General features: G+C 46.9%; 1 protein-coding gene across 3 annotated transcripts in view; it reads right to left on the minus strand.

The window, feature by feature from the left end:
- PRKAR1B (protein kinase cAMP-dependent type I regulatory subunit beta) overlaps nt 1-22,044 on the minus strand; it is a 428,398-nt gene that overhangs the window by 346,258 nt on the left and 60,096 nt on the right. Inside the window, exons 1-2 of one of the 3 annotated variants that reach the window (XM_063934516.1) lie at nt 20,642-20,977; nt 17,544-17,748 (exon numbers count right to left, since the gene is read on the minus strand). In XM_063934516.1, the coding sequence (XP_063790586.1) occupies nt 17,544-17,717 (174 nt within the window). In that variant the 5' untranslated portion in view covers nt 17,718-17,748; nt 20,642-20,977. Of the gene's footprint in view, nt 1-17,543; nt 17,749-19,400; nt 19,515-20,641; nt 20,978-22,044 lie in introns of those variants that run through there. The other 2 variants (XM_063934517.1, XM_063934515.1) reach the window with 2 other exon arrangements.

Genomic DNA, 22,044 nt, shown 5'->3' on the forward strand with positions numbered 1-22,044 from the left:
AGACAAGTTATCATTAATTAACTTTCAATAAAGTCCACTACAGTATATAGTAAATGCATCAACCATTTGTTCCGAAACATGCACTGTTTTAGATACCGTATTTAGGTATTTTCGTTAAATAAGAAGAAAATATCTGTTTTATTTTTTCATTTGAGCGACCACTTCCAGATCCTTTCAGAAGATGATGCATCTATTCAAAGGGGCCTATTCATTTGTTGTGCCCTCCCCCCTTGCTGGGCATCTATATTAATGTGCGCCTATGAGAGCTATTCAATTGATGCCCTGATCAGACGACTATTAGCATTTTACTTGACTGGCAGCTCCATCTAAAGTTCCAGTTTGGGAGTCTAAAAGTTTGGGTTTGGGTGCTTTGGGTGGCCAAACTACACCTTTTTTTCTCGCACCTCCAGAGGCTGTGAGAATAAACGTGCGTGCCACGGGTAATGGTCAGAGTAAAGTGATTTGTTCGTTACCCCATAATGGTGAGGAAAGGCAGGGAAAATCTTTATTTTAAGATAAAAATATTGGGACGTGCTTCAGAATCCCATGGACACCTCCCTCTAATGACTACTTATGCATTTGGAAGTTTTCAATTAGCTTCATTGCGCCAATAATTACATGTCACTTTTGGGGCAAAAAAAAAAGGCCTTACCCTAAAATAAGCCTATTCATTAAATTATACTCCCCAAATTTCAGAAAAGTATTTGTTTCAATGAACAATAATTGCTTTTTATTATTTTGAAAAAACTTTTTTTAAATCACCTCAATGAACCCCAAAAGCATTGGCGTATCTACAATGAGTGCAGCGTGTGCGGTGCACACGGGCCCCTGAGTCCAGAGGGGGCCCACACCGCACCCATTTCTCCTATACTCACCTTTCCGGAGTCCATCGCTGACAGTGAGCGGGCCCCCTCCTCTCCCGTAGCCGCCGCGCCGCTGCTAGCGCACTGACCACTAGAGACTCTGGCACAGTGCGAAGGTCTACAGTGCATGGGCAGGACTCTGAAAAAATGGTGCAGCACCCATATTTCGGAGTCCTGCGCATGCACTGTAGACTCTGGCACTGCGCCAGAGTCTACAGCGCTCAGAGCGCTAGCAGCGGCGCAACGGCTACGGGAGAGGAGGGGGCCCACACACGGAGTCTGCACACAGGTCCCCTCCTCTCTAGAGATGCCGCTGCCCAAAAGCATCCTTTGGTCCTACATTTTTTGCATTTTCAATTTATTTCTAATCAAACAAAATTTGTTTGCTTTACTTCATTTTTTACCTTCAAAGAAATGCACAAATCAGCCATTTGACACCTTTTAAAAGCGCCCAGTACTTTCCTTATGCCCACTAACAGTCTTCTGAATTATTCTGCTAAAAGCGGTCACTTTTTGGGGTCCAGGAAGGTCTCCGCACTTTTTAATTCACTTGTCTCAGATAACAGTCGGTAAACACTTTGTAAATCCCTGTTGCGAGTACCGTGAATAGGCATTTTTCATTGGATTTGAGAATTCTCAGGAGCGCGCATTCGTGCAAAGTCTGCTAGTTACATGACACAAACGCGCATTAGCAAACACGCACCTTATTGGATTAACCCCATATATTGGATCAACAAAATATTCCTTCACATAGCTACTGATTAGTCATCAAGCAGTCCTGTAATCTGCAATTCTAGTGTTTTCAACTTGTTGATTTGCTTCAAGGGTGCACATACAGACACAGTGTAGCAATTTATTGCTACTGTGGATGCAGCTCTTGCACACAGTCATAGAAATGTGTCCGCCCACAGACATAGCCAAATCTGCAGCCACCTCTGAATCAGCCTCACAGCTGATATAGCTACGGGAGACCACTAGGGGGCATTGGGCCCAAGTGACCTCTTGCTGCATTTGTTCTAAAGATATATTCTTGCTCCACAATAAAAAAAAATGTTTTTATAACAGAACAACTCATAAATATGTCAACAAGGCATATTAAACAGTAATAAATAATCCACAACCTATCTGATCGATGTAATTTAGCATTAAAGGGACAAAGTAATAAAAATGGTAAAACAATAACTTACTTCATAACACACTGTGCATAGGGGGTCATTCCGAGTTGATCGTAGCTGTGCTAAATTTAGCACAGCTACAATCATGTTTCCTGATATGCGGGGGGACGCCCAGCACGGGGCTAGTCCGCCCCGCATGTCAGTCCGGCCCCCCCCTCGCAGAAGTGAAAAAGGCATCGCACAGCGACGATGCCTTTGCACTTTAAGAGTAGCTCCCAGCCAGATCCGGCCAGCGAGGGGGAGCGGCAGCCTGAAGTGCTCGCTGCGGGAAGGCGGCCGGAGGGACCAGGGAGCCGCTGACACAAACGAGGAGGGGGTAAGTCTAATGAGGTAGTTCTTATTTAATAAGGTCACTGTTTGTCACTTTTGCTTTGTCTGAGGAAGGGGAGAAGTCCCCGAAACGTCACTACAATAAAGCACACCCCACGGGGTATTTCTACATATTTACAACTGAGTCCAAGTCTCCGAGTGCCGCCTGTTGTTTTTGATGTATATATATATATATATATATATATATATATATATGCAAATAAACCCGCACTCTCATCTTCTTAATAGCAACAGCGGTGTCTACCTAGTGGAGGATACATTAGAATAATGAGTCCACAAATATAGTAACGATCCCTGAACAGGGAGATGCACTCTCCTAAAGAAATCAGTCCAATCCAAATAATATCGTTTTTAATGTCCAATATAATAGCTCAGTATGTCACCGTTTCGATTCCAATGAAGAATCTTTGTCAAGACGAGCATATTAGTAACATCCAAATGTATATGTACATCGTTAAAGTTAGTTCAAAGCCCTCAGAGACAATAAACGGGTCAAATTCACTATTGATGTAGTGGCTGTAATTTCACACAAATGGGGGCAATTTGACACCTACAGGTGTATTCATTCCTACAACACTTAATACATCAGAGGTCAGCTTGCACACATCAGAGCATCAGGACAGCCCTGTGTGAAATTACAGCCACTACATCAATGTTCAGGGATCGTTACTATATATATATATATATATATATACATCTACACATATATACATACAGTACATATATATATTTTATATGTATTTATATATATGTATATAGAGAGAAAGAGAGAGAGAGAGGGAAAGAGTATATGTTAGATACAGTATACTTTATGTCAGATTATATATATTTATTAAAAAGTTATATATCGCACACATATTTCTCATCACTTTACAGAGGATATTTGGTCATTCACATCCTCAGTGATCTTACAATCATTTCCCTACCACATATAAATACACACATATACACTAGGGTTTTATCTTAGATTGTGGGAGGAAACTGGAGCACTCAGAGAAAACCCACCCTACAACGTGGCCAAAGCCGGATTAAAGCAGGGGCGACAGGGGCGGTTGTCCCGGGGTGCCCCACACACAGCAGTTTGAATTGGAGGAGTCTCCAGCGTCTCAGCTGTACATTAACAGCAGCCACCGGGAGCTCCTCCGTGTATAGTGAGTCGCGTGTGAATGCTCGTCCAGTGGAGACGAGTCCTGGCCACGTATGTGCATTGGGTCTCCGGGAGGCTTTGAACCGCACATGGAGGAAGGAAGGAGAAAGAAGCAGAGGGTCATCCTGGGAGCAGGAGTTCCGCCCTCTCCCCACCTTTCAGTTTAGTTTCTCCGTCTATCAGGTCACTCACTTTGGTATGTTGAGGAGAGCGACCTGCGGACGGGAGCAGAGCAGCAACACTCGGAACACCTGGGAAGGAGGCAGAGATGCAGGTCAGGCCTTGTGGGAAGTTTATGGAGGAAGGGGGAGATGATGGAGGTAGATAGAGGACTATGGGGGTAATTACAGAAGGGGGTAGAGAGAGGACTGTGGGGGTAATTACGGTAGGAGGTAGAGAGAGGACTGTGGGTGTAAGTATAGGTGGGATGGGTAGAGGACTATAGGGAAGGGGTAAATAGAGGATGCTAGGGGGTAGAAAGAAGAAGTAGAGGCTAGAGTTGGTAAGGGGTACATGGAAGGAGGAGGTGTGTGTGTGTGCGTGTGTGTTGGGAGTGCACTCGGGCATAGTTGTGGGTGCCCCCACAACTTTGTTGCCCCTGGGCCCCCACAACCCTTAATCCGGCCCTGCACGTGGCGAACACAAACTATACATAGTTAGGGCCTTGGGGCAAAATCCAAAACACAAAACCTCAGTACTGTGTGGCAGCAACATAACCATTGTGCCACCATATTTATTTCTCCTCAGAAGATGTGCTCTCCTAAATGCAAAACAAACATACAACAAGGAGATCACACAGTAAATTGGGGTACAAAGTATCTGTACGGAGGGAATAATCTGCCATAATTTTCAATACTCTAAGAGTGACCCAATTATAAAGGTAGTAAGGAGCGAGAAAGTGATCTTGCAGATGACAATGCCGCAAGCCATCAGGAGAAAGAGATAAGAAAAGGAACAAAAAATTAAATGCATGAGACAGTGGTTCTCAAACTGTGTGCCGTGGCACCCCGGGGTACCTCAGGACACTTGCTGGGATGCCTTGGATTGGTGGTCCAGGACCAATTTTAATTAATAATGATCAATGTAATAGACAAACCCAGTGCTAGTGGCTGCCAATCCTGGACAAACAGAAGTAAATCTTGTCCCTCACCACACAATTGAACCTAAGAATGACATATAAACACATTATTTAATTTAATTTTTAATTGTTTTTTTTTTCAATAAGAAACTTTTTGCCATAAAAAAAATTCTGATACTTTAGGGCGCCATGATTCAAAAAAGTTTGGGAACCACTGGCTTAAGAGAAAGGTTGAGAAAAGGGAAAGTAAGGGGGAGGGGAGTTTGGGGGGGGACCTCAATCTAGAGAGACCCTCAGATAGCCAAAGCTACAGGCTTAGCTGTCAAACGAGGCGGGAACGTTTTGAAAGGCTTGCAAGGAGTCCCAAGTTAATTCAATAGATTTAAGCCCCCCACACATTACTGCGACTTGTCTGAGGCACAAGTTGGATCCCATTTCCCTTGAACTCCCCCGGCAGCTCCACGGGAGTGCTTCCATCCAATTTAGTACTTGATGTGCCATTTTTTACATGCGATATATCGCATGCTGCTGCTGATGCCGCTGTGTGGGTGGGAGGGTTCAGAGAAATGGCACTCCAGAGAAATTTGCATGCAATATATCACAGGTGCTAAAAAAAAACAGCCGCGATGTGTACCTGATGGCTGTGATTTCGATTTATCCTATGGGCAGCACGTCCGACCACCGACTCAGCCCCGATGCACACGGGACAGCGCATCGGATCAGATGTCAAACACCTGCGATTTGCCAACTTTTCATCCGATTTCTCGGCCCGATGCGTCTGAATCCGATGACAAGAGCCCAAATCGCACTACTGTATGTCCAGCTTAAGCAGTGATTATTAATACTGGTTATGTACAGCTGGAGCCACACTAATCGTGGCTCTGTCTGTGCCTGAGCACGCCCGCTTAGGTGTGCCCATCGCAGCATCTGGGCTGCACGCGCGTCCGTGATGCGCACGTGCCCCATTCACTACAATAGAAGCGTCTCTGTGCACTCCAATAGCGGGGCTAGGCGACGGATCGCCTAGTCCCGCCGGCAGCGCACGTTTGTGATGGAGCCTCACTAGATGAGTGCGACTCCATCTGTATTCCATTTTTATAAATGTAGCAAATTCGGGACAGAATTGACTTGCATAGGTCAGGCCTGGCCAACCTGTGGCTCTCCAGCGGTTGTAAAACTACAAGTCCCATCATGCTTTGCCACAGTTTTGCTATTAGGGAATGCTAAAACTGTGGCAAGGCATGCTGGGATGTGTAGTTTCACAACATCTGGAGAGCCACAGGCTGGCCAGGCCTGGCATAGGTGATGAAGTAGGCTTTTTCCATTCTGCCGCTATTTGGCAGGTCATGGCTGAGGTGATATGCCGGAACAGTTTATTTTGGTGATTTAGAAAATAAACTATTTATCCTCCTTACACTTTATATACAAACACTGCAATTTAGCGTTAGCATTGGTATGCAATCTGGAGGATGAGGTTGGGTTAAATATTGGAACTTTTGTATATAATAATTCCTTATACTTAAACTAGAGGAACTGCCAGATGAGTCTGGCCATCCATTAAATATTAAACCTTTATAGTGCTGCTTGTAATTATGGCACATCACACATGCCCAGATTAGCAGCTATTTCATGCATGCACAGTATAATTACAGACGATGTAGTTACAGGAGTTTGTAGGTGGCTCTGTGAACAGAGCACTGACAGGTGAGGAGCAACTGGTTACGCTCTCTGGTGTAACACAAGCCTCTATCATTTTCAATGAGCACTTGCACCAGCTCTTTCCTAGGTACAAAACATGAATCTGAAATCAGGCGTATTTACACGTACGGACAGCACCGCACAGTCCGCACTTCCATCAGCACCTCCTCACTGATGTAGCCTATGTACGAATGTCATGTTACAACGTAGTGCTGCCTATTTAGTCAGAAGTGAAGATGCGCACAACACTGCATTGCCAACAGTGGTGCACAGACGGTTCCAGAGCATGTGCCTCAGCTCATATGAATACAGCTGTCCACTCTACAAAGGAACATGCTGCAGACCTGACAAGTTTGCCACAACAAATGGCAACCCTCATATAACTGTTTCCAGGTCCAGGAACCTCTTACATCTCTTACCTTTGTATGCCAGTCATTTTTGAATGACCAGATCCACATCTTGACCATTGGTGAGCACATACTCAGTCTTTTTTGCAAACTAGACAAATTAGTTTTCTCTGTTAATATCTGCCAGCTCAACCCCTCTGCTCTGCACAAGATCTGCGTCTCTCGTCCACAGTCATTACCTGCTCACAATCACAGGACTCTTTTCGGGCTGCAGCCACTCTGTGGAATGCCCTCCCACGCACAGTAAGGCTTTCCTCTAGCGTTCAAACCTATCACATTCTAAAGCCACCCACATAACGTCCATAAGCTGTCCAACCCAACTGCCTCCACTCTGCGCAGCCCACACGTATGGTGACTGTACATATGTTCTCACTCACACCTCCTGCTGACCCCAGGCCAACATTGCTGTGTGACTGAATCCTGTCGCCGACCAAGAATCTCTGCAATCTGACTGGACCAATAAGCAAAGTGTAGCACTTATCCTCACGGATCAATGTCTATTTCCTCATAGATTGTAGATTTGCAAGCAGGGCCCTCTTATCTCTCTGCCTGTCTGTTATTACCCTTGTCTTGTTTTATTACTGTTCTACTATTGTTTTGTTCCCAATTGTAAATCGCAACAGAATACACTGGCACTATGAAAGTGAATGTTTATAATAAAGAAATGTTATGAAACAATATTGTATTGTAAAAAAAAGCGGGTGCGGGTGGCCGGGGAGGGGTGGCACAGGCCTGCAGGCGATACTATTGGGGGCAGTATGGCCCAGTCAGTGCCACTCTGGAGGGCGTACCCAGCTGTCGGCGTGCCCAGCACTTACGGAGGTGCTGGGCTTCCCCCACACTGTCCCCTTAATGTGAATAGCGCATGGCATCTATTCATGCGGCGGCAGCACAGCACCAGGCAGGGCGCAGCTAAAAGGGCAGGGACATTTTGCTGTTTAAAAATTCAGGCAGGGCATGGCGCCCTGCTAAAACCAGCCTAGCATGAAGACTATAAGGGTTCTATTTGCTAAGCCTTGGAGGGAGAAAAAGTGGAGAAAGATGAAGTAACAGCCAATCAGCTCCTAACTGCCATGTTACAGGCTGAGTTTAAGAGGAGATGATTGGTTGGTACTGCATTACTCTCCAAGCCTTAGTAAATAGACCCCATTGGCTGGCAGGACAGGTGGTCTTCAGGTTGCCAACTGTCGGGATCCCGGCGCACAGTATACCGGCGCCGGGATCCCGACAGCCGGCATACCGACAGTTTATCTCCCTTGTGGGGGTCCACGACACCCCTGGAGGGAGAATAAATAAATAGCATGGCGTGCGTAGCGCGCCACCGTGCCCGCAGCGTGGCGAGCACAGAGAGCCCGCAAGGGGCTCATTTGCGCTCGCCACGCTGTCGGGATGCCGGCGGTCGGGCTTCCGGCGCCGGTATGCTGGTCGCCGGGAGCCCGGCCGCCGACATACCATACTACACCCGGCAGGACAGAGATAATCTAATTATGGGACAGAAACAATAACTCGAGTATTGCAGTGTTTAACACAGTTTTAGGAAGTTGTGTAACAAAAGAATAATTCCATATTCATCTCTTAATATATTTATTAAGTGAACAAAAAAGAAAGAAAAGAATAAGATTAGGTTTAGTTTTTCTTTCAGTATTGTCATTGTAACATTGATAGAAGAAAACACAATAATAATCTTGGATATTTTTTCCCCACAATTTATTCAGAATTTCTGTTTCAGGTCCATCAGCTGAGCTACCCGAGTTCCCAGCTGCCTAATACTGGGAGTACTGGCATTTAAGGTCAGATTTACTAAGTGGCAGCTTTCAAAATGAAAAGCTGCAATAATAGCAACTCCATAACACACAGTTCTGCATTAAATATTGTTGTTGTTTTAAATTTCAGGCTCAAAATCTAGCCATAGAGTATTATCCAGCAGCCAGGACTGGCCTGCTGCAATAACACAACAAGTATATTTGAATCTAGGATAAAATTGGATGTTTGTGACAAACACCCTATTCACTGAGTCACACGCCCTTCCCGCATTGCAAGTTGGTACTATGCCCAGTAGTCCCCAGTTCACACAGCAGTTCCCTTTCCCATCCAAGTGAGTGTTGTGGGTGGATTCCTCTACAAATTCAGCACGTTCTGCATTTAGAACCTTTATTTTTATTTTATTTTTATTGTCCAACTAATGTAGAAATAATAGGATTTTAGTACCTACCGGTAAATCCTTTTCTCTTAGTCCGTAGAGGATGCTGGGGACACCAAAAGGACCATGGGGTATAGACGGATCCGCAGGAGCTTGGGCACACTATAAAGACTTAAACTGGGTGTGAACTGGCTCCTCCCTCTATGTCCCTCCTCCAGACCTCAGTTAGAAAACCGTGCCCAGGAGAGATGGACAATTTCGAGGAAAGAATTTATTGTTATAAACACGGTGAGTGTCATACCAGCTCACACCTCAAACACACCGTAGAACGTGGCATTCAGCAGAATACCAGCCAACGGCAATGAACAAAACACAGCCACATGCTGAGAAAATATGTAACACAACCCGTGTGTCCACAGAAGCAAAATTAAGACCCCGCATGCCATGTCATGAACAACGGTAGCAACCGCCAGACAGAGAAGACACACCACCAGGGTGTAACCAAAAGCAATAACTGCAGACACCATACGGGCGCCCAGCATCCTCTACGGACTAAGAGAAAAGGATTTACCGGTAGGTACTAAAATCCTATTTTCTCATACGTCCTAGAGGATGCTGGGGACTCCAAAAGGACGGGAGAGTGCGGACGACTCTGCAGCACCGAATGAGCAAACATAATGTCCCCAAAAATCAGGGTATCAAACTTGTAGAGCATAGCAAAAGCGTTTGATCTCGACCAAGAATCCGCTCGGCAAAGTTGAACCGCCGAGACTCCTCGGGCATCCGCCCAAGAAAAGCCCATCTTCCCAAAAGAAGGAACCTCCACCGACTTCGGTGACGGCAAATCAGCCGTAGAACGAACATGCCAAACCGCATCACAGATTCAGCATGTAACAGACTGCATAACGCAGTCTCCCAAACCAAGCTGGGAACATACCAAACAAACAGGGCCTCTGTTTCTCCAAACTGAGCCAAATTGATGACCTACATACTCAAATCCCTGGCTAGATCAAGGGAATTTGAACCAGCTAATGCCTAAGTAACCCCCGGCATCAGAATAGGCCGATTTCTGCGAAACCCAGAAACCACTCTTGGTAGAACTACCAACCGAGTACTCAATTCCTCTCTATACACCTGAAAGATCAAACAAGGCTCTTGCGAGACAAAACCACCACTTCCGACACCCGCCTTGCGGACGTTAAAGTCAATAGCCTGACCACTTTCCTAGAGAGAAATTTCGTAAAGAAACTTATTAGGCTTGCCTCCACATCGGCTTGTAAAGTATGGATAAGCACGACCTAGCTGAAAGTCCTCCATAGGAGCCTTCCTGGATACACACCGAGACACATTATTACTCCAACAACAGTGGTAACGCAATGCCGTTAGTTCTTTCCTAGCCTGAAGAATTGAAGAAACGACTTCACTGGGAACTCCCGTTCGGCTTAGGATATGACATTCAACCGGCCCGCCGTCAGACGCAGCCGCGGTAAGTCCTGATACACGCCCTGATCTTGTTGTAACATTACCTCACGTAAAGGAAGAGGGCAGTAATTTTCTATAAGTAAACCATGAAAAACTGGATAGCCAACCCTCGCTGGCTAGACCGGATTTAAGAGGATCATCGGAACCTTCGATCATCTTACGCTTACCACTGTCAGAAAAGTGAAACGGAGAGGCCACCTAGACCGACTAAAAACACCCACGGTGTCACGAGGATGTCCACTGCTATATCTTGAGTGTCCCTTGACCTGGAACAATCTCCTCAAGGCCTCTCGTTGAGGCGTGACGCCAACATGTCCAATTGTGACACTCCTCAAAGACTTGTCACATCTGGGAAAGCTTCTCGATGATGACAGAATTTTTCTCGGCTGGATATCGTGTCCGCAGAGGAAATCTATTTCTCCGTCGTTTACCTCCGAAACGAAGACTGCTAATATAGCGTTTACCAGACTTCCCACTCAACTGCAAACTGTGCATCTTCTGTCATTGCCGCTTTGCTCCTTGTTCCGCCCTAGTGGCTTACTTACGCCATTGCTGACAAGTCGTCTGGCAGAATTAACACGGGCAGAACACGAAGAATACATTCGTCTAAAATAGCTCTTAATTCAAGAAAGCTTACAGCAGACAAGTTTCCCAACTTGACCTCATCCACTGGAAATACGTCCCTTGCAAAGGACTGCTCCCCAGCTTCGGAGAACTGTATGCACGGACACCAGGATCTAAACCTGGATCCCTAACCTTCATTCCTCTAGAAGGAAAGAACCGAGCAGACACCACAGGAGCGATGTCCTGGCCGTTTTGATTATATTCCGGTGCATGCGCAGGTGAGACCCGGACCCGGACCCCATTTCCAACTGGTCCCATGAAAACCACTCTGGTATTAGACCTGCTCACCGAAAAAGGCCTCTTAGGCCGCACCCATCTGTCTTATTAACGGAACCTATTGATGAGGTGTCACCTCAAAGCCGATCCAACTCTGGATCCTCAGACCTCTTTCCAACCCACTTCTGACATCTGCGTCGTTGGGAACAACAGCCAATCCCTGCGTCGAAGAACAGTCAGAGATAAACAACGATATGCACCTTTATACAGGGACAACCAGACAATGTCCTGAACGTGACGCACCCCTGTATGGCGTCGCTTACTACCTCCCCTTCCATAGGGGAAAGGCAAGATCTATTAGAAAAAACAGTAAGGGGAAACAACCGTAACTCAGAATGTTCCCCTTTGGCTTCTATAAATAACTCACAGGTCCTAGTCTATTCCTGGACTAACTGAAAATTAGTAGATAAGTGGTCACCGGAGTGGGGACCAGCCAGATAGACTCAGCGACAAGTGGTGTATGTAGTGGAAACAGAAAACTACGTCCACTTCTGCGAACCTAACAAGGCTGCAGAACACTTACCTTTTCACCTTCCACTGTCTACACAGAAAAGGAAAAAAGAACGGTATCGAACCGGTTAAAATGACTGCATCCCACAAAAGAATGCGTCACCAACCGTTGTGAAAGAGGCTAACTCACGAATTCAGACTTACCAGCGGAAACCGCTGAGATTGACTGCACAGAGGCCACACCAAACAGCTGTATACCTCCCACCAGCAACTCCCGAAGACCTCCTCCGCATTTTACCGGTCACACCATCTGCTGTCACGTGGCAGCCTGCTGTAATGTTATAATGTAGAATAAACATAGGCAAGCCTACCCACTCTGGGTAGGGTAATTCTTTTGGATGCCTACCCGACTACAACACTCCCTCAAGTGCATACAGTGCAAATAAGGTCAAAGTATAGAAATAAAATTTCACTTAGCTGCCTATGTATGATCCTTTGCGACCGGGCTCTGCGTCGACCAGGAGTTGACTGTCATAATTTTCTCTCCGCGTTGTGAAGAGAATAATATTCGTACTCCCTGAGAGGATCGAAACCAACTCGTCCCGGCCAATCTAGAGCTTAATCAACAGAGCGACCAGCACATGATAAGAATACCATTAATTCAGCATTCATGGATATACATCAGGTAATACACAATAAAACACATATATCTTAACCATGCATATATAAACCTATATCTACATATATACACATATAGATATAATCTATACGCAAGTGGATTGTCCAGACCCGTCAGGTCCCTAGTGACAGTAATGTGTTGTGAATGTGTATGACCATGTACTGACATGACCCCAATGTGGATCTACCAGGAACGTTACGGCCGACAGAAACTGAGTAAATGTCGACAGCACGGAATAGTAAGCAGCAAAAATAATAATAATCTTGGTACCCCAAGGGGTCTGAGGGAAGCATACATATACAATTGTAATAACACTCCCCCCACATATATATATAAATATATATATATATACAAATACAGGTACAAGGCAATAACAGCCTGTTAATTCTTTTACCCAGGAAATACCGTTGATGCCGACAGGGCATCGACAGACCACCGTGTCTCCCCTAGCGTGTTTACTTGTTTTTAAGCACACAAAAGCAACCTCCTAATACTTAGTTGTTTGAATCAAGAACCGCCAAGCGTCGGCGAAACCGACAGTTATCCTCATAGGAGCTTTTGACAAAGCCCTCACACCTGTCGACACATGTCGACTAACCAATAGTGGGTAAATAAACAGGGAAACAGTGAATTTATGTAACAACACAAGGATTATGCGTCCATTATTTAACATAATGCTATATTACACCCATATAGCATTAAAAAACACTGTGTCCCCCCTCCTTCTTACCATACAGTAAATCTAGGCGGGGACCTGAGGAAAAATGGCGCCGACTCCTGTGTAAGGGCTTAGCTCCGCCCCCTCCCGGCGCGCTTAAGCCCGCCCAAACATATATCTTCAATTGAGCTGGGGACCTATATACAGGGATTAATCCCCTGTATATACCCCTATATATCCAAAACGCAGCCCAGGGTGCCCCCCCCCGCGCCCCGCACCCACGGAAACCGTTGGTGTGTGGGAGCGATGGAGCGCAGCGCGCACGCTGCGGTGCCCTGGCGGGGTGAAGACACCCGGAGTCCGGGTATGTTCCCCCGCCCGGGAAAATTCAAGACATGCTGCCCAGGACGCTCCCCCCCAGCGCCCTGCACCCATGGACCTGGTGGCGGTGGAGAGATGGCGCACAGTGCGCTACAACACGCTGGCGGGGTCCGAGACACGGAGCCCCGGCACCGCCAGCTTAACTCTGCAAGTTGTAATATGCTGCCCAGGGCGCTCCCCCCCAGCGCCCTGCACCCGTGAGAGCCGGCGGCGGGGAAGAAATGGCGCCTAGTGCGCTACACATACTGGCGGGTGTCCGGGACATGGAGCCCCGGCACCGCCAGAGTGTCACACAGAGAACTGTTAAATGTCTGCCCAGGGCGCTCCCTCCCCAGCGCCCTGCACCCGTGGAAGCCGGCGGCGGGGGAGTAATGGCGCGCAGCGCGCAGTATATGCTGGCGGGGGTATGGGACACGGTGCTCAGGCACCCAAATGCTTTTCTGCCAGCCACAAAAAGAAATCAGCAACCTGCTGCCCAGGGCGCTCCCCCCCCAGTGCCCTGCACCCTGTGAGTGCGTTGGTGTGTGGGAGCATGGAGCGCAGCGCGACCGCTGTATCTCCGTTACTGAAGTCTTCTGCCGTCACTGAAGTCTTCTGTTCTTCACATACTCACCCGGCTTCTTTCTTCTGGCTTCTGTGAGGGGGGTGACGGCGTGGCTCCGGGAACAAGCAGCTAGGCGCACCAAGTGATCGAACCCTCTGGAGCTAATGGTGTCCAGTAGCCGAGAAGCAGAGCCCTTAAACTAAGAAGAAGTAGGTCTTGCTTCTCTCCCCTCAGTCCCACGATGCAGGGAGCCTGTAGCCAGCAGGTCTCCCTGAAAATAAAAAACCTAACATAAAGTCTTTTAGAGAAACTCAGTAGAGCTCCCCTAGTGTGTGACCCATCACTCCTGGGCACAGTTTTCTAACTGAGGTCTGGAGGAGGGGCATAGAGGGAGGAGCCAGTTCACACCCAGTTTAAGTCTTTATAGTGTGCCTAAGCTCCTGCGGATCCGTCTATACCCCATGGTCCTTCTGGAGTCCCCAGCATCCTCTAGGACGTATGAGAAAGAAGATTTGATACGAAATTCCTCTAAGAATAGTTATTGAACATGTGTTGTGTAAAGTCCTGCCAATTCCAGCATCTATTTAAAATATTAAAAGACCACAAATATTAAAGGTGATTGCAAGGCCTATCTCTAAGTATAAGTCACTTTTTGTGACACATAAACAATGCTACAAAGGTGGTTATACTGTACCAGGTAACTGGAGATCAACCACTCTACCGATTAAGGATAGTGGGAGTCATTCCGAGTTGATCGCTCGCTAGCAGTTTTTAGCAGCTGTGCAAACGCTATGCCGCCGCCCACTGGGAGTGTATTTTAGCTTAGGAGAAGTGCGATCGGTTGTATCGCAGAGCGGCTACAAAAAATTTTTGTGTAGTTTCAGAGTAGCTCAAAACTTACTCAGCGCTTGCGATCACTTCAGACTGTTCAGTTTCGGATTTGACGTCACAAACCCGCCCAGCATTCGCCCAGCCACGCCTGCGTTTTTCCTGGCATGCCTGCGTTTTTCCGCACACTCCCTGAAAACGGTCAGTTGACACCCAAAAACGCCCACTTCATGTCAATCACTCTGCGGCAACCAGTGCGACTGAAATGCATCACTAGACCCTGTGCAAAACTACATCATTCGTTGCTGCCGTACGTCGCGCGTGCGCATTGCGCCACACACGCATGCGCAGAACTGCCATTTTTTAGCCTGATCGCTGCGCTGCGAACAAATGCAGCTAGCGATCAACTCGGAATGACCCCCAATGTGCGATGGTGACCTGATGCTGTATCTTCGGATACAGACAGCGTTGTGTGCAATGGTGACCTGATGCTGTGTCTTCGGACGCAGACAGTACTGTGTGCGATGGTGACCTGATGCTGCGTCTTCGGACACAGACAACATTGTGTGCGATGGCGACCTGATGCTGTGTCTTCGGACGCAAGCAGCATTGTGTGCGATGGCGACCTGATGCTGTGTCTTCGGACGCAGACAGCATTGTGTGCGATGGTGACCTGATGCTGTGTCTTTGAACGCAGACAGCATTGTGTGCAATGGTGACCTGATGCTGCATCTTCAGACACAAACAGCATTATGTGCGATGGTGACATGATGCTGCATCTTCAGACGCAGACAGCGTTGTGCGCGATGGTGACCTGATGCTGTGACTTCTGATGCAGACAGCGTTGTGTGCGATGGTGACCTGATGCTGCATCTTAAGACGCAGATAGCATTGTATGCTATGGTAACCTGATGCTGCTTCTTCAGACACAGGCCACGCATCAGAAAATCCAACGGTGGGTGTTTTTTTACAAAAGATGTCTCCAGCTACATTTGCATGCAAATCATGCTGCGGCTGAATCAGGCCCTGTGACTCAGATTTTACATATAAAGGCTAGTTCAGCAGTCTGGATGCTATACAGCAGACAATCAATATGCAGCATGCTGGGGTCAGCTGACTATCTCCGCTGATAAGCAATTTCATTATTCAGCCATTAAACACATGACTTGCATCCAAACAAAGCTACAACTGATAAACCGCCTGAAAAGTGTTTGCTGGTATTTATTAGGTGCACTACCATTAATGACCTGTACATGGCGATATCGGTATTGCTAATTACATTCAGAAGTCACCACTTGCCTGCAAATGAACCTAGTGAGGGTCAGCAAACTACTACATGTAATTATTTGTAATTGCACTGATATGTAATCAGTGGCAAATGCAGGATTTCTAGCGGGGGGTTTCCAAATGCGGTCCACAATCTCCCACTCTGTGAAACATTGGAGCAAGTGCGGGAGTCTGGGTGTGCGGTAGAAGAACATAGTAACGACCCTGGACATTACTGTAAACATTAGGGTTTTTTTATACATTTGATACTGTAAAAATATTTAACACTATAGATCGTCTATAGTATAGGCTATATCAAATATTTAAATAATGTAAATAAGTGGTCAGGAAAAGGTTAAACATCCCATAATAAATAAATACACACACATAATAGAACCAGTACTGCACTTTCTAAGCACACATTCTCCCACTTCATTGTAAAGCTCCTGCCTCTTCTTCCTGGTAGCTACTCTCTGGTCCAGTGCAATGATTGAGGACTCAGATCCACACACACACAGCAAGCTTGGAATAAAAAGCTGTTACCACTGGGCACATGCAGCAGCTCTGCTCTGTCCCTTAAACTGCATGATGTGGCGGCACTCTAGTAATCGTATTATATACCATTGCTATTGTTGTTATAATTTGAGCCACTTGCTAAAAGGAGGGGGGTTTCCGGGCAATTCAGAGTTGTTAGCAAACCAAAAAAGCAATTGGGCAAAACCATGTTGCACTGCAGGTGGGGCAGATGTAACATGTGCAGAGAGAACTAGATTTGGGTGTGTTATATTGTTTCTGTGCAGGGTAAATACTGGCTGCTTTATTTTTACACTGCAATTTAGATTTCAGTTTGAACACACCCCATCCAAATCTAACTCTCTCTGCACATGTCACATGTACCCCATCTGCAGTGCTACATGGTTTTGCCCAAGGGATGCAGTTAATTACCTGAACGACGGGATCCCGGCGTTCGAAAATACCATTGCAGGAATCCTGACAGCAGGGGAACTGCCGGCGGTCAAAATCCCGACAGACGGCTGGTATTCTCTCTAGGGTGGTGGTCCCCGCCACCACCCGAGGGGGAATATAATAGTATGGCGAGCGCAGTGAACCCCACGACGGCACACACTGAGCTCAAGGTCAGGATTTCTACTGTTGGGATCCCGATGTTAGCATATTGAGTGCCGGGATCCCGACAGTCGGGATTTCATACTGAATCCTTGCCCAATTGCTAACAACTCTGAATAACCCCCTTAGTGTGGATATAACAAGAGGAGAGTTGCGCCTGTGAACAGAAAAACAGTGGGGCGATGCATTAGCATTCCGTTAGCAATATATCCGCATTCTAAAATGTGGCCACACATGAATGGAGCTGGGTGCTTCTCAGAATCAGATCTATTATATTGAACTATATGCTCGGCTTTCTCATAGTTGTTCATAGTCACACATTAGCTACACAATTTGGTAACATGTATTTTCATACATAAACAGAACAATCATAGGGATGTAGAACCACTGACCTTCTCCAATTTTTCAAAGTGTTCTCTCAAGAACTTCATGGGACGGTCGGGTTTTGCAATGCACAAGTTCACAATGCATTCTTTCAGGATTTGCTGGATGTTGAACTTTTGCACGTAAACTTCACAGCCTTTTAAACTTTCATCCTCTATATTAGATGACGACGAAGCAGCCATCTTGGGACCAGAGGAAGGAGCTTCTAAAAACCTAGAAAGAAATTAGGATCTGTATTACCTGGGCAGCTGACATCAGACAATGGACAGCCCAATCTGGGTATGAAGGCAGTAGTGGCCTAATTCAGACCTGATCGTAGCAGCAACTTTGTTAGCAGATGGGCAAAACCATGGAGGTCATTCCGAGTTGTTCGCTCGCAAGGCGATTTTAGCAGAGTTGCTCACGCTAAGCCGCCGCCTACTGGGAGTGAATCTTAGCATCTTAAAATTGCGAACAATGTATTCGCAATATTGCGATTACACACCTCGTAGCAGTTTCTGAGTAGCTTCACACTTACTCGGCATCTGCGATCAGTTCAGTGCTTGTCGTTCCTGGTTTGACGTCACAAACACTCCCAGCGTTCGCCCAGACACTCCTCCGTTTCTCCGGCCACTCCTGCGTTTTTTCCGGAAACGGTAGCGTTTTTTCCCACACGCCCATAAAACGGCCTGTTTCCGCCCAGTAACACCCATTTCCTGTCAATCACATTACGATCGCCAGAACGATGAAAAAGCCGTGAGTAAAATTACTAAGTGCATAGCAAATTTACTTGGCGCAGTCGCAGTGCGGACATTGCGCATGCGCATTAAGCGGAAAATCGCTGCGATGCGAAGATTTTTACCGAGCGAACAACTCGGAATGAGGGCCCATGTGCACTGCAGGGGGGGCAGATGTAACATGTGCACAGAGAGTTAGATTTGGGTGTGTTATATTGTTTCTGTGCAGGGTAAATACTGGCTGCTTTATTTTTACACTGCAATTTAGATTTCAGTTTGAACACACCCCACCCAAATCTAACTCTCTCTGCACATGTTACATCTATACCCCCCCCTGCAGTGCACATGGTTTTGCCCATCTGCTAGCAAAGTTGCTGCTACGGGGGGTAATTCCAAGTTGATCGCAGCAGGAAATTTTTTAGTAGTTGGGCAAAACCATGTGCACTGCAGGTGTGGCAGATATAACATTTGCAGAGAGAGTTAGATTTGGGTGGGTTATTTTATTTCTGTGCAGGGTAATACTGGCTGCTTTACTTTTACACTGCAAATTAGATTGCAGATTGAACTCACAACACCCAAATCTAACTCTCTCTGCACATGTTATATCTGCCTCCCCTGCAGTGCACATGGTTTTGCCCAGTTGCTAACAGAATTCCTGCTGCGATCAACTTGGAATTACCCCCACGATCAGGTCTGAATTAGGCCCTATGTCGTCATTCACTATGTCGCCATTCATGAAAAATGTATTAGGAATATCTGGCAAATGGATTATCAACATTATGACCATGTGTCGGCAATCCCGACACCCGGCATACCGACAACTATTCTCCCTCGTGGGGGTCCACGACCCCCCTGGAGGGAGAATAAAATAGTGTGGCGCGCATAGCGCGCCACCGTGCCCGTAGCGTGGCGAGCCCGCAAGGGGCTCCTTTGCGCTCGCCACGATGTCGGTATGCCGGCGGTCGGGCTCACGGCGCCGGTATGCTGGTCGCCGGGAGCCCGAGCGCCGGCATACCATACTACACCCATTCATACACAGTGGCTACATAGCGATGCACCTGTTCACTCTGCATGGTGCTATACTGCAGCTACTAATAAACACAAAATACCATTTATAGCTCCAGGAAGTGCGACGACTATTATACTTACTAGTTATTACAGGACTGGCTTTTCACATGGGACTGTACATGATGTGAAGCAGATATTAATGGTCCTCTACCAATACTGCAGTAACACACCTGCCATGGATCCTGACAATGGAGGCTACTGTATATGTGCCTGTTTTTTTTAGGAATATCTGTTTTGCTGAATAAACCCTTTAACATTGCACTGAATGGCGTTATTCTGCTGAATGTATGATACGCTCTGACTAGATAGTACTAGACATCTCCAGGTACACCTGTTAGGAGTAACCGGGTATTTCTCTGCATCCCTCTACTGCTGCATCACTTGGCTTTCATCTCTTATTTCCTCTTGTATGTTTTACTCGCTATGTGGATTTATACAGATTATGCTGCCATAACAATTATAATAATAACAATATTAATAATCAGCTATATCCTAACATGAAACACGACAAGTGCACGTCCCTGAAATACAACAATAGACAGACAGTAACTATTTGCCAGCAGCTGGAGCTAATGTTTGTCTGCGGCAAATATGAAACAACTAGGCCAGTACTGCAATCCGTCCCTAGCACACAGATCACACACTGAGCCCATCCTGTAATGAGTACGTTATATAGGGGAGAAGGACCCTACGGAGGGTGAGACACATGCAGGATGCACACTGCAGTCAGCAGCATGGGTGAGAGGTGTGTGTGTGTGTGTGTGTGTGCTGCCATGACAGGGAGGAGGGGGATTGTTTACAGCACACTGCAGATGTTACCGTCACTGTCCCTGTGTGCAGCACTGTGTGTATATAATGTGTGTATGTATGTATGTATGTATGTATGTATGTGTATATGGTTTGTGGTGTGGTATGTAAAAGTATGTGTACAGGATATGTTTTGTGTGTGTCTATATGTTAGTATAGTGTGTGTGTGTGTGTGTGTGTGTGTGTGTGTGTGTGTGTGTGTGTGTCTATTTGTTAGTACAGTGTGTGTGTGTGAGTGTCTCTATATGTTAGTACAGTGTGTGTGTGTGTGTGTGTGTGTGTGTGTGTGTGTGTGTGTGTGTGTGTGTGTGTGTTGTGTGTCTCTATATGTTAGTACAGTGTGTGTGTGTGTGTGTGTGTGTGTGTGTGTGTGTGTGTGTGTCTCTATATGTTAGTACAGTGTGTGTGTGTGTGTGTGTGTGTGTGTGTGTGTGTGTGTGTGTGTGTGTGTGTGTGTGTTGTTGTTGTTGTTGTGCTGCTCAGTGTGATGGAGGCTGAGGATGGGGGGTCCTTACCGTTAGGGATGCAGGAAGGCAGGAGGAGGAGGAGGCGGTACGGGAAGAGGATGCTGCTGCCGGCGGTGCGGGCGGTGATGATGATGATGATGATGATTATCTGGGCTGGGGGCGCAGCGGGCGACGACAGCACCGGAGGAGGAGGTGACAGCAGGTCGCTGTGTCGGGGCCCGGGCTGTGCTGCGCTGCTGAATCTGTCGCTACTGACGTCACGGGACCTCGTTCTCGAGCGTCTTTTTCCTGCTGCTGCTGCTGCTACGTGGGTCTGTCGCTATGCGAGCGCTGCCCCTCGCTGCCACTGCCGTGTTATCGCTGGGTCAGTCTCCTAGCAGAGGATCTGTCCCAGCACTGCAACGTCTGGCCTCTGAGTCCAACTGCGTAATAGCAGTATAATGTACACTTTTAGCAAATCGGAACCTACAGTGATGTGGCCCCAAATGTTTTCCTTACCCACTTCACAGACCAGCAGCAGATAACTGTGATATAGGGGGTCATTCCGAGTTGATCGCTCGCTAGCAACTTTTTGCAGCACTGCGATCAGGTTAAATCTCGGCAAAACTGCGCATGAGTATGCACCGCAATGAACAGGCGCGTCGTACGGGTACAAAGAGGATCGCTGCTGGGTGATGGATTTAACGAAGAATCCATTCGCACAGCCGATCGCAAGGTGTCAGAAAGAGGATTTTATGGGTGTCAACTGAGCTTTTTCTGGGAGTGTTTGGGAAAACGCAGGCGTGTCCAAGTGTTTGCAGGGTGGGTGTCTGACGTCAATTCCGGGACCAAAAAGACTGAAGTGATCGCAGCGGCTGAGTAAGTACAGAGCTACTCAGAAACTGCAAAAAAACTTTTTTGTGCCGTCGGCTGCAAAAGCGTTTGCACACTTGCAAAGCTAAAATACACTCCCCCATAGGAGGCGACTATCGGATCGCAGCGCTGCAAAAAGTTGCTAGCAAGCAATCAACTCGGAATGACCCCCATAAAACGGTGCTGTGATCCGCAGCACCTTGAATATGGTTGCTTTGCGAATGTGTAAATGTAGGCGTTGAATGATATAGCGTTCATCGATATAGTGCGTACACACTGAATGTTATCCTTCAATTATAACGTTCAGTGACGTCACTGCCGGCGTTCCCAAACATGCCGTCTAGCCCGACATTGACGGGTTGAGCTGCATGTCAGCTCAATATTGGTGCATACCCTCCCAACATTTTACACATAAAAATCGGTACAAATTTGAATAGGGGGCGTGGCCACGGGTAAAGGGCCTTTTCCTATACTTTCAATGTAAGTTTGGAGAGCCAAAAATCGGTACAGACCATAAAAAAAAGGTACTGTACCTGCTAAAAAGGTACAGTTGGAGGGTATGTTGGTGAACGCTGAACAACATGCGGGAGTGCGCATTG

The sequence above is a fragment of the Pseudophryne corroboree genome, chromosome 7 (assembly GCF_028390025.1).
Source record: "Pseudophryne corroboree isolate aPseCor3 chromosome 7, aPseCor3.hap2, whole genome shotgun sequence".
Classification (NCBI taxonomy): domain Eukaryota; kingdom Metazoa; phylum Chordata; class Amphibia; order Anura; family Myobatrachidae; genus Pseudophryne; species Pseudophryne corroboree.